Genomic DNA, 16359 nt, shown 5'->3' with positions numbered 1-16359 from the left:
AGCTTCACAAATCTCAGTTTTGATGGTATCCCAGTGGGTCTTGTAAAAGAGCCCATTCAGCCCATCAGGGCCAGGGGCCTTTAAGCTCCCCATGCTCATCACTGCCTTCTTAATTTCCCCTTTTGTAACTCTGCTCATGAGGCTCTTGTTCATTTCTTCATTCACCATAATTGGGACAATTGAGAGGCAGGCGTCGAGATGTGTGGTGTTGGAAGCCATGAAAATGCCCTGGAAATGATTTGTAACAGCATTCATGATGCTGTCCTGCCCCTCCACCCAGTTTCCCACATCATCTTTAAGACTGAGCATACGATTTCTCTCCCTTCTTTGAAGCGTAGTTGCATGGAAGAAACGTGTGTTTTTATCCCCCCATCTAGCCCAGTTAAGTCTAGACCGTTGGCCCCAGTATTTCTCTTCTTGGCTCCATAAATCCCTGATTCTTTTCTTGATTTCAAGTATTTCCTGCCACTGCCCGTCATCGCTGCCCCTGTTCTGTAGCATGTTCAATCTATGCTTAAGCTTTGAGATTTCTCTATCTGCCGCTTTGAAGGTGGTTTTCTGCCATGAACTCAAATGTCGCTTGCAGGTCTTCATTCTTTGAATGGTATCCTTCCAGTTGTCGGGGTTTGTTGGTGGTCCAGTCCATCCTTGTGACACCACTTTTTTGCAGTCATCATGATCATTCCAGTACGCCTCATATTTGAACTGTTGGCCACTTCTAGTTATGGGTATAGGTTCGACAAGGATAGGTGAGTGGTCAGAGGTTATAGCGGGAAGGGCCAGGGCCGTGGCATGAGGGTATTGCATCTTCCAGTGCCAGTTGTAGATCACTCTGTCAATTTTTTCTTTTGTGAGAAAACCATTGCGAGGGTTACTTGTCCAGGTAAATTTGCAGCCACCGAGTGCCATATCAATCAGATTGTAGTCATTTATGAAGTCCCTGAAGCGTTGGATACGCTAGGGATGTTGAGGCCTGAGTCCTACTTTATCATGAGAGTGGAGAGTTTCATTGAAATCTCCAAGACATAGCCAAGGGGTGGCAGCTCCTCCGTGTAATCTTCCTATGTGCTGCCAGAGATTGTGCCTTCTAGATGGTGTCGGATCACCATAGATGAAAGAGAATTCCCAGAAATTGCCTTCTTTTCTGTGGGTAAGGATAATGTGAATGTAGTTTTTGGTGTAGCTGAGTACTTCGATGTCCACATCCTTGTTCCATAGTAAGCATAAGCCACCTGCCAAACCATCGGGGTCAATAGAGAAGTGGGAACTGTATTTCAAATTGAATGCTAATTGTGCTATTCTATTCCTCTTGGATCTAGTCTCCATGAGGAATATCACTGACGGTTTATGCTTCAGGGTAAGGTCCCTGAGCTCACTTCTTGTCGTGGCCACCGACAAGCCACGACAATTCCAGCTGAGAAGCATCATGGCCCCGTTGGGGGCAGGTTTAGGCCCGCCTCCTCGGCCGTCAGGTTTTGTTCTGGTCCCATAATCATGAGACGTTTTGTGGAGCTTCCACTTTGCTGCTCTTCATGGTCATCTTCCAGTGTAGGGCCTCTGGTTCTTTTTAATATCAGTTTATTGCTCAGTCCTGCAGCCAACTGTTTTTCTAGATCCTCTGTGATTGTTGGTGTAGTAGTGTCCCCTTCTTCCTCTGGGAATTCCACAAAGTAGGCATTTTGTTGGTTTTCTACAGCTCCCTGTTGTTGTCTGGTGTGGTGGCATCTACTGTTGTAAGGATTTCCCTGGCTGTATCTGGATTTGGGACGGTTTGCATCTACCTCTGCAGCCAGCTCCGCTACTTCAGCTTCAGTGGGAGCATATCCTTTTGGTTTCCATTTTGAGCAAGAGTCCCTAGCTCTTCTTATATCTGCTGAACTTTTTTTTTTGGTCAATGGATTATATTTCATAACTTCAAGAAAAAAAGGCTCAAAGCCCAGGTACAAGAAGCCAGATTTGATGGCCCCGAATTACACTTTAGATGATAAAAACAATACAGACAAAGTTACGGGAATCTAGCTAAAATAGGAGTAACATGCAATAAGGGAGCAGAACTAACTTTCTGACAAATAATAATTCAGCTAACAGAAAGAGACCAAAACGTGAGTGGGAGTGTGGGATAGCTGAATCAGATCTAGAGAGGAGACATACAGGACATACACCTCTAGAGGTCGGCAGCAAGAAGACATGGACCAAGAGAATCTCAGTTCCTTGATCGAGAATTCCATGGATAGTGTTCCATTGCATGCTTTGCATCCGCAACCATATCTGCTGAACTTAGGAGTGGTGAGAAGCTGCTGGACCCCCCCCCCCCTTGTTGGGCTTGGGTAATCCTTTAAGATGACTTTCTCCTTCAGTCCAATATCTTCTTTATGCAGTCCAAGGTCCTCGATGTGCTGTGGTCCCAGGCCTGGTTGATTGCTCCTAGATTTTAGATCAATCCTTGTGAAGGAGACATTTGGTGGTAGCTGCTTGACAAAGTTTGGGGCATTGCTCTGTCTATGAGTTCGGCGGACTTCCTGCGGGCTTTCGTTATGGTTGGAGGCCATATTCTGGGGCTTTTTGGGTATCCCTGTTTGTTTAACATGTCTCTGTGTATTGGGGTAATTTGTTGAATCTGGATCACACTCCTGGGGCCTGTTACCTGTGTGGGAGGGGGTTGGAAGAGGCAGAGTTTGGTCTTGTGGTTCTAAGATGCCAAGTCCCACAAGAATCGCCTGTTGAGTAGCTAAGGGGATGTCCCCGGTGGATCTGGTTATATCGGGCATCTCCTGTTGAACCTGGGCCCTTCTAGCATTCGTATCCTCGATCATCCGTTCCACATATTGATCGTTTTGCTGGCTCTGGCTTCCTAGCTTTGCTTTCCCAAGAGGTGGCTCGTGATCAGGTTGTTGAGACTGGGATTCCTGGGTATGCTCTGCATTCAGAACTGGATCTTGTGAGGTGTTATGCTGTTTGTTAGAACCGGAGGACCCTGTAAGGTTTGCTAGGGGTCTTGCAGGGGGAACCCCAACTAAGGGGTGATACTTAGGTAAAGTTGGGTTGCACAAGGACATAGCTTTCTCTGCTTTGCACATCTTTTGTTCGTGACCGATAATCCCACATTTGTAACATAGATCCTGTAGTTTTTCATATTTAATCATCACCCACACTCTGGGGAGGTCCCTTCTAGGCACCTAGAAGCCAGTAGGAAGAGGGTTGCGAATGTTGACTTCAACCCTGGCTCTTATGAATGTTCGTAGCAGCTGACCATCTACTCTTGGGTTTTCTATTTCCACAGGTCTTCCGATTAGAGAGGCTATTTTTGATGCATTGTTCGTGGTCATGAGATCCAAAGGCAGGCCATGTAGTTGTACCCAAAAACCAACACAGTCAAAGCATACTTCAAAGAAGGAGATCTGTGGAGCCCAGATCTGTAAGCAGAGTAAGTGCCCCATAACGTTCCAAGGGCTGTCTTTCAGAACCCCTTTGGCTATACGTGCTTCTTTGAAGCTAAAAAGGAATTTATTGCCTCCCAGCTCCTGGATAGTAAGGCTCTCATGGCAGCCCCAAGCCTTAGTGATGATGGTTCTTATAGCACTCTTATTTAGAGTTTTGTTGGTTATTACTTTGCCCACAAGAGTTTACTGAGCAGCTTCTTCTGAAATGTGGTCCTCCACTTCTAAATCTATGGTGGCACCATCTAGAGAGGGTATCAAGTTATTGTTCATACTTCCTGAGCCCAAGTTTTCCTCCATGTAGAGGGAATCTGAGCTAGAGAAGGGGAAAGATGTCGGAAACAAGGGAACTGAGCTAAGAAACGGGTGGTTTAGAGTGTCTCCCAGTAGGAGAAGAGGAACTCTGCCTAGTGAACCTCCAAAGCTTGCTAAAATCCTAGCAAAACCTCAACGGAAGAAACCCTAGCAGATTATCTTTATGAATTTATTCAATAAAATAAAGTAATGTAATGAAGTACTATGAAGCCCAACTCCCCACCGTAAGTACAATGCACTGCCCTCCTCCGAAGCCCAACTCCTTGGCGCCGCAGCACTTTTCTTTCTTCTCAAGTACATATAAATAGCTCACTCCTTTCTTCATCCCCACACAGAACAGATTCATCATCATATACCTAATTTACCACCGCCTCTCCACCCTCCAATGTGTCCACCCGAGAAGCTGAGCCTCCCAGGCCCAGCACTCCAATCCAAAATGAAGTGCGACCCTCAAGGCAACGAGTCGGAGCTCCTCCTTCTCCGCAACCAATTCGACTCCTCCCTTTACCTCTTCCTCGAACAAGCCACCCAAAGCTTCACCTCCATCTCCGGCATCGGCACCGACCCCACCGTCGCCAAAGACCTCGCTGATAGAGCCTTGTTCCTCTCCCATGTCACTCCCTTCTACCCTAACCACCTCGCCGATTTCCCGTCCAAACTCATCCAGTTGCTTCATGAAGCCCACCGCACCTTGCCTTCCGGCCTCCGCTGCCACCTCGCCCAGGCCCTCATCCTCCTCGTCAATCGATCGGTCTGCCTCCGTTTGATTCCATTTCCGTTGAATTGTATTGTTTTGTGGTTTTGGTTTTGATGTGGTTTTTTTTTTGTTGCAGATTGTTGATATTGGAGAAACTCTGTCGTTGTTCATGGAGCTTCAAACCCTAGGTGACAAGACGCTGAAGAAGCTCGCGTTTGATCACGTTATTCACAACATAAAACGCATGAATCTAAAGCATAAGAACGATGCCAAGAACCGTTCACTTCAGAACATCCTCTTTGTCATGCTACAGGTTTGTGATTTCTGAATTCTGAATGGTTTTTTTCTTTCTTATTTTGAATTCAAACTGTATGAAGCATGAAATAGGCTAATCCATACACATTGTTCTTCTGTGTGAATGGGGTTTGTGTTTTTTGAATAGCGAGAGTGTTAGAATTTTGGGTGTGATAATCCTGGATAACTTCGAAAATCGTGTTTGCACACTTTCCGAACAAAGTATTTCGACCCTATTCTTGCCTGGGTTCACGAAATCCTTGTTGGGATAATTTTGAAGATCAATCTGCTTCTGGCAATAGAGAACAGATCAGAAAGTAGAGAGCGATTTTGGTTTTGTTTTCTGTGTACTTTTTCCTTAGGCTGCAAGCAACCTTATATAGAAGGTTGTGTTTGCACGAATGATCACAATTGTTCCGAAAAGTCACAATTCTTCAAACAATTTCAAACTAGGGTCACAACTGTTCAGAAAAAATCACCAACAGAGAGAAGGAACAACATGCCATGAGAGCGCTTGTGACTCTGTGTGAGCTTCATAGGAGAAAAGTGTGGTTTGATGAGAGAACAGCAAATGCAATTTGCAATGCTGCGCTCCATCCACAATCGAGGTATATTGTTTTTTGTTGTTGTGAATTTTTTTTAATCTTGGGACTTAAAGATCATGATTTTTGTATTTTTGCCTCTCAGGATCATGATAACGGCTTTACAATTTCTGCTTGATTATGAGAAGATTACAGGCGATGAAGATAGTGATGATTCCGGCAGCGATGAAGAATTGACTGAGTCACCTCAAGTTATCCTCAGCAGGGAGAAAGTTTATAAGGTGAGGTTGAATGATAACCATTTTATTAACGCTGTGTTATACTTTAAAGCAGTAGCTTTCATATCTATTGTTCCCAAGTCCTAACCTTAGAATTATATATAAGTTGATATGAAACATGTCGGCATTATATTTGGGAGTTTTGAAGAGGGTCGAGTGGATGGGTTCATAATGAACTGGCGTGGAATGGGATAGAGTTGAAAGGTAATTAATAGAGTGAAATGGGTTACAAGTTTAACTGTAACTAGTCTTTATAGACCTTTTATATGAGTTCATAAATAATTTGAGAAATATCAAAACCTACAATCAAAATTAAGATAAAAAGTGCTAATTTATTATGATAAATTTTTAGATCTGAAGAGAATTCAGAACAAATACAGACCTTTCATTTTTTATATTCAACTCCATGAAAGGCCAGATACACAAATAAAATAGGGTGGTTTATTTACCATTCTTTAACACATTGGTCATTACAATACTTGTAACAGAAACGTGTATATATATATTGAGGTATTTTACATGTCAGCGAGCCAATTTTTTCAAGTGACTTGCACTGATGAAGAGTACAGTAAGAATCTCAGTATTATTCACAAGAAGGAATGTCCTTCTTCACAAAGGGAATTTGCTATTACAAACTCTTGTAACAAGTTCTAGAGAGTCAACATAATCAAATGTCTCAAGTATCCTCTTACCAGAGTAGTTAACTATTTATACTCTTCCTAATAACCTCCCTCCAAACAAATTGGCCCGTTATTTGACAATCCTTTGAGGTCCTTTTCTTTTTATTGTGTAAACTATCCACTCATCCCTTTTATTTCTCCTTCGAGGCCTTCTCTTTTCCTTGCGTGAACTAATCACTCACCCCTTTTATTGCTCCTTTCCCTAACATGAACTGAACTAGAATCCAATATATAATGTCACTCAAGAAAAACATCAATTAACAATAATAATTTAGTTACAACCAATCTCACTTCTTAAGCATGGTAAGTGGAAATATGGACATAAGACAGAGTTCCGTTCAGAACAATTACAGGAAAAATTAGTAAGACAAAAGGTGTTAGGGTTATTATTATAATTCACATTTAGAAAAAAACAAGTGTTATGTCCTGAATCCCCTCAAACTGGGAGGTACGGAGATTGGGAGGTTTGAGTGTTGAAAGTGGTTTGGGTTTCCTCAACTATTTTGCTATATTTGTAATAAACTTGCCAAACAATGGGTTGAGATAGATCTTTTAAGTTTTACTGTTCTACTCCATTACTCACGGTTTCCCTCCATCATCCAAACATAGCCTAAAGTAGTTTACTTGCACTCATTCTTGGGAGAATGAAATTTGGAGTATTGGGACATGTTTCAGATAGTTCTTGTTGAGGTTTGCACTCAGTTGTTTATAGTTAATGGTCATTGGTACAAAATTTCAGGCAAGCCACCAAGGGACAGCAGCTAGCAAAAAGAAAAAGAAGGCAAAACTGGAACGTGTAATACGCAGCATGAAAAAGCAACAACGCATGTCATCTGAAAAGAGAAATAATAGTTATTATTCCCCACTTAACCATCTTTTAGATGCCCAGGTTTGTAATTTTTTTTTTTATCATCATCTTAAATACATTTTGGGTTTCAATGTTTATTGAATCAAAATCTCGGTTCCATATGATCTGCAGGGTTTTGCTGAGAAACTATTCTCGTATCTCCAGAATTGTAATGAACGATTTGAGGTGCATACTCTAATTAAAATCTAAACATTCCTGTCATAGTGTAATTTTGTAACTTGAAAATGAAGGCTTGCAATTCCTTTCTATATATCATCATGGTTATTTAAGATTACGTTTTTTACTGGTTTCTACAATTACCCTCTGAGTTTCAGATCAAGGTGATGATTATGAACTTGATTGCTCGAACCATTGGACTTCACCAGTTAATTCTGTTAAACTTTTATCCTTTTGTTCAGAAATATATTCAGGTATATCATTTGATAAATTGGTAAAATTTGGTATTTTGTATATAACTGAAATGTGACAATGTGCTATATGCATTATGTTATCAGCCACATCAACGCGATGTTACAAGTTTGCTTGCAGCAGTAGTTCAGGCTTGCCATGATATGGTACAGTATGATTGTGACTCTTGTCAGTCAGAATTATTTTATAAATAATAGCTTTTCCTTTTCACAATTTGATGCTTCAGTAGATTTATGTAAAGTAGTCTCTTTGGGTTTTTCTTTGCAACATATCTCATTTAAGGTGTTATTTGGATGCAGGTTCCTCCGGATGCAATTGAGCCCTTGTTCAAACAAATAGTAAATCAATTTGTACATGACCGCTCACCTCCAGAGGTATTCTTTTTGGCTTTATGTTTTGATTTTATTGATTGAGGCACTCAGCTTTGATTTGTTGATGAGTTTGATTGATATTTTTAGGCTATTACTGTTGGACTAAATGCAGTCAGAGAGATCTGCATGCGCATGCCACTGGTAATCTGCTCGTCCATTGGACATATCTGCATTTTATGTTCCGGTTCCTACTGCTGCTTCTTCATTAATAGGTCATCCATGAGCATCTTCATTAGGAGGCTTGTGGCATGGGCCTTGGAATCGGACCACCTCCTTGCTCAACTTTTTTTACCAATATCCTATGCTTCTGTTTAGTTACTAATCCTTTCCTTTGTGCTATTGATCTTTTGATTTGGGACTGTAGTTAATGAATGAAGACTTACTACAAGACCTTGCATTATATAAGAAGTCACATGAGAAGGCAGTTTCAGTAGCAGCTCGATCTCTGATTGGAGTATTTAGAGAGGTGGGTTAACCCGACTCTTATAAGGTGGTGATTGCTGGTGTGCTAGCACAGTAGCACTCTCATATTCATTGTCCAAACATCTAATTAGTGTTGTTCCTTTGCAGATTTGCCCTTCTCTACTAGTTAAGAAGGACCGTGGGCGGCCTACCAACCCTACGGCAAGACCAAAGGCCTATGGAGAAGTCAATATTGCGACTGAAGTTCCTGGTGCTGAGCTTTTACATATTGACAGTGATGATGAGCAGGAGAGTGGTGATTCTGATGATTCTGTATGCAGTGGCTCTGATGATGAGAACCAGCTATGCACTGATAATACTGGAAGTGATGATGATGAAGCTGAAGATAATAGCGTTGTATCAGATGATGAGGAAAGTTCTGATTCTGAAATTGGTGTTAGTGATGATGATGATGATGATGATGATGTTGAGGTTAAGGAGGATGACCTTGAAGACAGTGAACAGTCTGATGAAGAGGTTGGTGAAGTTTCAGAATATGAAGATAATGATGGAAGTGTAGAGGCAAAAAGTACATTGAAAGAGACTTCAAAAAAGAGGAAGTTTGCTGATTTTAATGGTACACTTACAGCTGCTGATACAAGTCTTCAGGCTTTGAAGAAATTGACAGGGACGACAACCGGGCAAGCCCTACCAGAATCTGAGGATGGATTTCTTTCTAATGAGGACTTCCAGAGGATAAAGAAGCTAAAGGTTTGATAGTTTCTCATTCAGTGAGCTCAATTTCTAACATTTATAGCTTTTGGTCTGTTAAATTTGTTCAAGTGATTTATAGGCGAAAAACGAAGCAAGAAATGCTTTGGCTCAGCACGGACTAGCAATTAAGGTTCCAAGTTCTGATCAACTCAGTTTAAAACGAGTAGATGGCGCCGCGCTTGAAGTAAGTAGCTTTAGCTTGTTTAAATTGTTTTGTAGATGATGTCTCTCTGCAACCCATACCATAAATCAAAACAGAAGCCTTTGATTAAATTATAGATACATTTGTAGATTTGCTTCTCCTAGAATTCATATTATGTCTACCCCAATAGCTAGCTTTGGGGTGGTAATTGCTCTGTGCCCTTCATAAGGATTTATTTAGTCATATCTATTGTAAACGTGAGACTTCAACAGCTTCAAACAATATTTCTTCTTTTACACTTCTGTGTTTGAATTTACCTATTCATGCATGTACCTTCTAGGTTCATGTAAAGAAAAAGATGAACAAGGAAGAAAGATTGGCTTTGGTTAGAGCAGGCAGGGAGGACAGAGGAAAATATTGTGCTCGAACAGCTGTAAAACAGAAAAAGGTATGTTTGTTGCTCGTTTTTGCAATTCTTTTAAAACTGATAGATAACTTAAACTTCATATCTAGATCTTTCATTGATGTCTTTTTTGCATTAATTGGTGTCTTCTCTTCAAATTAATCATTAAATGTTACATGGTCATCTTGAATTTCTCCCGATGGTGAAGGCCCCAGTTGATTCTCCAAATTCAGTAGTGATATTACATTTGTTATGCATATAAGTATATTACTATATGACTAGTATCGACAAAAAAGACACATTACAAGAACTACTCTACTCACTTGGCCTAAACATAAGAACTTCTAGGAAATTTTTAATTATCAATGGAAGTTCCCGTGGATTATGTGTATGAGTTTTGATTGTGGGAAGAAAAACCAATGGACGTATTGTTTGTTGTGAACAGACGGGTGGTCTGAGCAACCGACAAAAGGAACACAAGAAGAAAATGCCCCTGGCTGCAAAGAGATATAAGGTAGCAAAATCTAAAACAGAGAAGAGGAAACAACAACAGCGGGCCGGCAAACAGTTTTGCGGGAGGAAAGCATGGAAACAATGAGCCAATAAATGTGGTGTTGCATTATGAACTGATTATTTTGCTCTTGGAATGAACCTTTTTGAGCTTCTCATAGAATTTTGATGGTATTAGTTGCTTTTTTTTTGAAAGGATATTAGTTGCTTCTTATTCCTTACTGAATTTAGTTACAGCGTTTAATCCAGACAAACTTTCTTTGTCATTATTGAACCTTAAATTATTTTCACTTTTATTTTCTTGTTCCTGGTTGCCTTTGTCCGTGGAATCTTCTTCGTCTTTATCAATTTTTCAAACCTTGTCGATTCGACCTTTTCTAATTTCGACAAAATAGTATTTTTTACTGGAACAATATGTTGCCAACACCCAATTAGCCAAATTTGCCCCTTTTTAAATTTTAAAAGATTTTTTTTTATACATCGGAAAGATAAATTGCACCCGTCAGACATAGATCATTGGACCATCCTCTTCCTAACCCAAATGTCATCAGCTCTTACCACTTGAGTTATGTAAGTTAATTTTAGTTTGACCTCAAATTTCAATTTAAACTAACCAAGATTAAAAATATATAAAAATGAAAAAAACCATGCCATCAAAAAAAATTATCTTTAACTAAAATATTTTTTTCTTTGTTTCCTTTTTAATATTTTAGGATTTAAATATAAAACCAAGTCATAAAAATAAAAAAAAGGGAATAAATAAATAAATCACTCATCCACCTAGTACACATACACAAACTCACATTTCTTCATTTTGCGATGTACCCAAAAAACCTCACATTTCTTCAATTTCTCAACTACCTCACCACTATTCACACAGAATTCATGCTGCCAACAAATCACCCTAACACACATTCCCCACCTTCAACCTTCTCATAGTCATACATATAATTCACTCTGCACATACATTTTCCACCAACACCCCCTTTGATTTTCATATTGCTATTCTCCACCATTTTGCTTAAATACATTCTACACACTTCTTCCAGAGAGGACGAAAACACTCATTAAAAACCACAACCTACCTTGACCAATATCACAGCTTCATCATCATCCTTCCATTCATGTAGCAATATGAAGAAACTTTCAATCTACTTCTTCAACCTCATAAAGCTAGCTTCCACTCAACTCCTTCTTACCAGTGTGGTTTGATTTGCCATAAGCCATGTATAGTAAATAATTGTGTTAATTAATTTTGTTGTGTTACAATTGTTTATCATACATGATTATGTCCATCAAACTATCCTATTAAGCAGCCAATTAATTAATCTCAGAAATGAACTTATTGCCATTTCCAATACTTATTATATTTCTTAATGGGTTGTAAATTATCATATTCCAATATTAGGTGTAACCTACTAAGGAGGACGGTGCTTACTTTGCACAATTTACTGCTGTTTATCAATCTAATTTCATTTTCCCCCTGTTTTTACACCGCCAGCATTTCTTCTACAAAGCGCCTATGAGTGAAAAAATGTGAAGCCAGTATTATTCCGTTCGAGCATTTATGTTTTTTTAGGCTAAAAAACACTTTTCGCCCCTGATGTTTCAAGTGTGTGCAAATCTTGCCCCTACTATATTTTTGTCGATGTTTCTACCCCTCATGTTTTCAAAGAGTGCATCGTCTACCCCTCCGTTAGTCAGACGTTAAAAAACTAACGGAATGTGCTGATGTGATTTTTTTTTTAATATTTTTTAGATCTGCCACGTGGAAATTACAAGTGAAATTGGAAAAAATGGGCAGGGGAGATTCAAACTCTAGACCTGTAAGTAGCAAAACAGGCATTTAACAAGTTCAGTTACATACATAATTGATATATATATCAAGCAAATTTAATTTATATCATTTCCTTGATCATCAACTTCATATACTCCTCTTCATCTCTCCAATCCACTCAGGAACCTCTCATGAGAAAGTCTGACTGACGGAGGGGTAGACCGTGCACTGTTTGAAAACATGAGGGTTAGAAACATCGACAAAAATAGAGTAGGGGCAGAATTTACACAAACTTGAAACATCAGGGGCCAAAAATGTTTTTTAGCCTTTTTTTTTATAATAGTAAAAATGATGGACTTATTTCTCAGAAATAATAATCTTTACTTATAACATTATCTATTGACTAATTGTAAATTTCCCTTTTGATTCATATTTTTATGAGAGAATATTGATAATTTGTAATAACTTTTTGTGGGTTTGATTTGGATTGTTTTCTGCCTAATTCTCTTTTTGGCTTTATCAACCTTATTATTGTTTAGTTCAATTTAATGGATTTTCAACTTTTGATTGGTAGTATCTACTAATATTTGTATTTACATAAAATTAGTCATAGTATTTCATATGTACACCACCAGTATTGTTAGTCTGACACGACTATCAAGTTGAGAGTATATTCCTCAAGGAATTGAATCTAGAGACACAACTATAATTTATTCATGGCTTAATTACAACTTTGGTCCCCGACGTTTATCAATGCCACGATTTTGGTCCCCCACCTAATTTAATTACATGGATGGTCCCCGACGTTGTGGGTCGTGTGCAACGATAGTCCTACCTATTTCTTAATGGAGGAGGCTTACGTGAACGTCTAGTTAGAGAGAAAAATGAGATATGAGGAGAGAGGGAAGCACGTGAGTATCACGTGAACTCACGTGAACCTTATATGAACTCATTATACCCAAATCTGAAACCCTAGGGATCTAAATCGCGTTACCTTCTTCGTTCCAGGGAGGTCAGGGGTTTGGGTATAATGGGTTCAGATAAGAGTCACGTGATACTCACGTGCTTCCCTCTCTCCTCATACCTCCTTTCTCTCTCCAACTGGACGTCCACGTAAACCTCCTCCATTAAGAAATAAACGGTAGGACTAACGTTGCACACGGCCTACAACGTCGGGGACCATCCATGTAACTAAATTAGGTGGGGGACCAAAATCGTGGCATTGGTAAACGTCAGGGACCAAAGTTGCAATTAAGCCTTTATTCATAGTCTCACCTCATTTACATCTTCACTTTTATCTAATTTTTTATTTTCTTTATTTACATCTTCGGGTTCTTTTCATATGTTTCTTTCTTCTCTTTATCTCATTCAAAGTGCGAATGAGGTAAAGAAAAGAAAGAGACAGAGTTAAAAGAAAGAGAAAGTAGGAGATAAGTTAATGATACTATGATATGATTTAAAGAGAAAAGAGAAATAAATGAAAGGAAAATTGTAAATGAAACGAGAATGTGAATAAATTAAAGCTTATAAGAGAGTCGAAACACTAGTTTGATGGGACTGAATTCTTCATTACACTCCATCTTTATGATACATAAATGAATATATAATATAGTAGTAATATAAATAGATTGTGATATGTTTCCCTTGGTGGTATTTAAATTCACTAATATGGAGCACTTATAGTATAAAATATTTACAGCTCCCACCGCACAATTGTAGAGCATTAAATTTTGTAACAGTAATTTATATAGAACACTCTTAGGGATGGTAATGGAACCCGCACATGTGGGCACCACGAATTCGACTCGATTTGACGGATAAAACCTTTATGATTGGATTTGGGTTCAGGTTTGGTTTTGATGATACCTGAACCATGAAAAATCCTATTAACTATATATAAAATTATAAAAAATACTATTATTTATATATATTGTATTGATGATTAACTAATTATGGAAAATCTTGAATATAAGAGTTTGTAACCATAAATATGTATTATGGATATTGGTTCACTCTATTTTTTATGTACAAAATTTAGTGGGTTCTATCTCTTAATTTGTTAATAACTCGATCCTATTTGAACAAGGTACCATGTTTTTTTTTTTTTTGCAAAATGATATAAAACTTACGTACAAAACTTAGTGGGTTCTATCTCTTAATTTGTTAACAATTCGATCCAATTTGAACAAGGTACCATGTTTTTTTGCAAAATGATATAAAACGTTTTATCTGCAACAAAATAACATAAGCTGCGTTTTGTTTTGCAAAAAAATTACGTATCGAAACAGGTTTGGACGTGAGCCTGAGGCTACAAGCGAGTTTTGAGTGGTTTTGATAAACTCAAAACCCGATGGGTTGAGTTTGAGTTTGAGTATGAGAGTTTGAATTTTGACATGTTGCCAATGCACACGTTAGACACTCACTTGAATGAACTATTGCGGATTCTTATTTTAAAACATGAACTCAACTCTTCTTAGTTCTTACATATATTGGGATGAAGGAACTTTTACCATGGAGTGAATTTTGGGGAACCATGTTTATAATCTTCACTCTAACGTATTACCTAATCTGCTTTATTCCATTTAAAAGGAATCCTTACAATCCAATGAATCCATAATCCCATGTAGCTTCCTACATGATACACAATGTGAGAGTTCCCTAAATGATTCTTTGAAGAAACTGACTATATCTCAGGTCAGAAGGTCACATAGCGATCCAGGTTTGTTATATGTAACTGCAAAAGCAAAGAACTGCTTCCTTATGAGGCCATCCACAATAAAAGAAATACTAAACCCATAAAGCTGGTCCTGCGGCTGAGAATTTCATGAAAGCAATAAATAACTAAACAGCACACAACTCCCTCCTCCTTCAATATCCTTCTAAATTACAAATCTTGTTGCCATTGGCCATTCCTTTAGCAATCAATCAATCAATCCCTCTGTTTCTCTCTAGGATAGCAGCCTACAGTATCAAATATAATCCTTGAAAATGCCAACTAAGGCATCCTGGAAGCTCCTTAGTTCCCTTATTCTGTTTAGTTTCTTCTCTTGCTCTTTTTCTTCCACATTCACCATATTCAACAACTGCCCCTATACTATATGGCCCGGTACCCTCGCCGGATCTGCAAGCCCTCGACTTTCAACGACCGGATTCCGGTTGGACTCTGGCCAAAGCGTCAAACTCACCACTGTTCCGGGATGGTCAGGACGGATATGGGCAAGGACTGGCTGCAAATTTGATGCAACAGGAGTTGGCAAATGCCAAACAGGTGACTGTGGAGGAAGGCTTGAGTGTGAAGGAAGTGGTGCTGCTCCTCCTACCTCACTGTTTGAGATAACACTCGGTGCAGGTGGTGGACAAGACTTCTATGATGTAAGCATGGTAGATGGCTACAATTTGCCATTAGTTGCTCTACCACGAGGTGCATATAGTGGTGCAACAGGTTGTATGACAGATATCAACAGAGGTGAGAGTTTATTCAAAGTACAAAAGCAATTAGGTATATAAATGTGACATTGGAAAATGACCCGAGTATTACCTTATACAATGAAAAAAAATGCAATGGTATAGGTTGCCCTAAAGAACTTCAAGTAGTGGGAGGCGATGGAAACCAGAGTGTAGTCGGGTGTAGGAGTGCTTGTGAGGCATTGAAGTTGGATAAGTACTGCTGCAGTGGAGAATTTGCAAACCCACAGACATGCCAGCCTTCTTATTACTCCACCATTTTCAAGAGGGCTTGTCCAAGTGCTTATAGCTATGCATTTGATGATGGCACTAGCACTTTCACTTGCAAAGCTAATGAATATGATATTGTTTTCTGTCCCAACACAAATGGGTACAATTTCCAACAATTTACATCAATTTCCCTTCTCTTTCAATTCATTACTTATTCTTACTTTCAATAAAAACCTAATCTAAAACTAACATTTTACTTGACAACACAGGATGCAAAAACCAAGCCCTGCATCTCCTCCTCCACCAATTAGACAGCCCCATCAGACACGTCAGCATGTACCTTCCTCATCAAATATTCTCTTACCTTTTCGAGTACCAATCTTTCTCTTGGTTCCAGTTCTTACTTTATTGGTAAGACAAGGCCAATGAAATACAATAACAATAGTGTCTGAAGAATATTCCAAAAGTGCTTTTGAGGAGGAGGGGAAGGAAAAAAAAGAAGCCACTTGATGAGATGGAAATAGGGAACAGCGAGAAGATTACACTTGAAGGACCTTCTCGAAACATAATTAAGAAAATACTCTTCCAAAACCTCCAGTAACGGTGATTAAGAGTGAGTATCGGCTAAACATCACCCAGACCCAGTCATCATTTCAGACCCCTTAGGCCTCTAGAGAGAACTTGTAATTCTAGAAAAATATTTGTTTGGAATGACTCAGATAGCCATTTCCAATGTAAACAGAAATATACAATCCGACATGTTCTGCAAAGCGACCCTTTTGAATA

At 39.0% G+C, this 16359-nt stretch overlaps 2 protein-coding genes across 2 annotated transcripts; both read left to right on the top strand.

Moving 5' to 3' along the window:
- Positions 1-4067: 4067 nt before the first annotated feature.
- Positions 4068-10423, top strand: LOC130741227 (uncharacterized). Its single transcript, XM_057594069.1, has 15 exons — positions 4068-4503; positions 4586-4762; positions 5197-5351; positions 5431-5566; positions 6983-7132; positions 7223-7276; positions 7426-7521; positions 7606-7665; positions 7819-7893; positions 7978-8031; positions 8255-8356; positions 8461-9063; positions 9146-9250; positions 9549-9656; positions 10057-10423. The coding sequence occupies exons 1-15, from the start codon at positions 4138-4140 to the stop codon at positions 10207-10209; spliced, it is 2394 nt and encodes a 797-aa protein (XP_057450052.1). The 5' UTR covers positions 4068-4137; the 3' UTR covers positions 10210-10423.
- Positions 10424-14429: 4006 nt separating this feature from the next.
- On the top strand, positions 14430-16227 carry LOC130741228 (pathogenesis-related thaumatin-like protein 3.5). The gene is made up of 3 exons (XM_057594070.1): positions 14430-15364; positions 15469-15733; positions 15843-16227. Exons 1-3 carry the CDS (start codon positions 14887-14889, stop codon positions 16000-16002), a joined length of 903 nt encoding a protein of 300 aa, XP_057450053.1. The 5' UTR covers positions 14430-14886; the 3' UTR covers positions 16003-16227.
- The last annotated feature ends 132 nt before the right edge of the window (positions 16228-16359 follow it).

Source organism: Lotus japonicus, chromosome 2, assembly GCF_012489685.1.
Source record: "Lotus japonicus ecotype B-129 chromosome 2, LjGifu_v1.2".
NCBI classification, from domain to species: Eukaryota; Viridiplantae; Streptophyta; class Magnoliopsida; order Fabales; family Fabaceae; genus Lotus; species Lotus japonicus.
The sequence above is the reverse complement of the archived record's forward strand: the minus strand, read 5'-3'. Positions and strand labels throughout refer to the sequence as shown.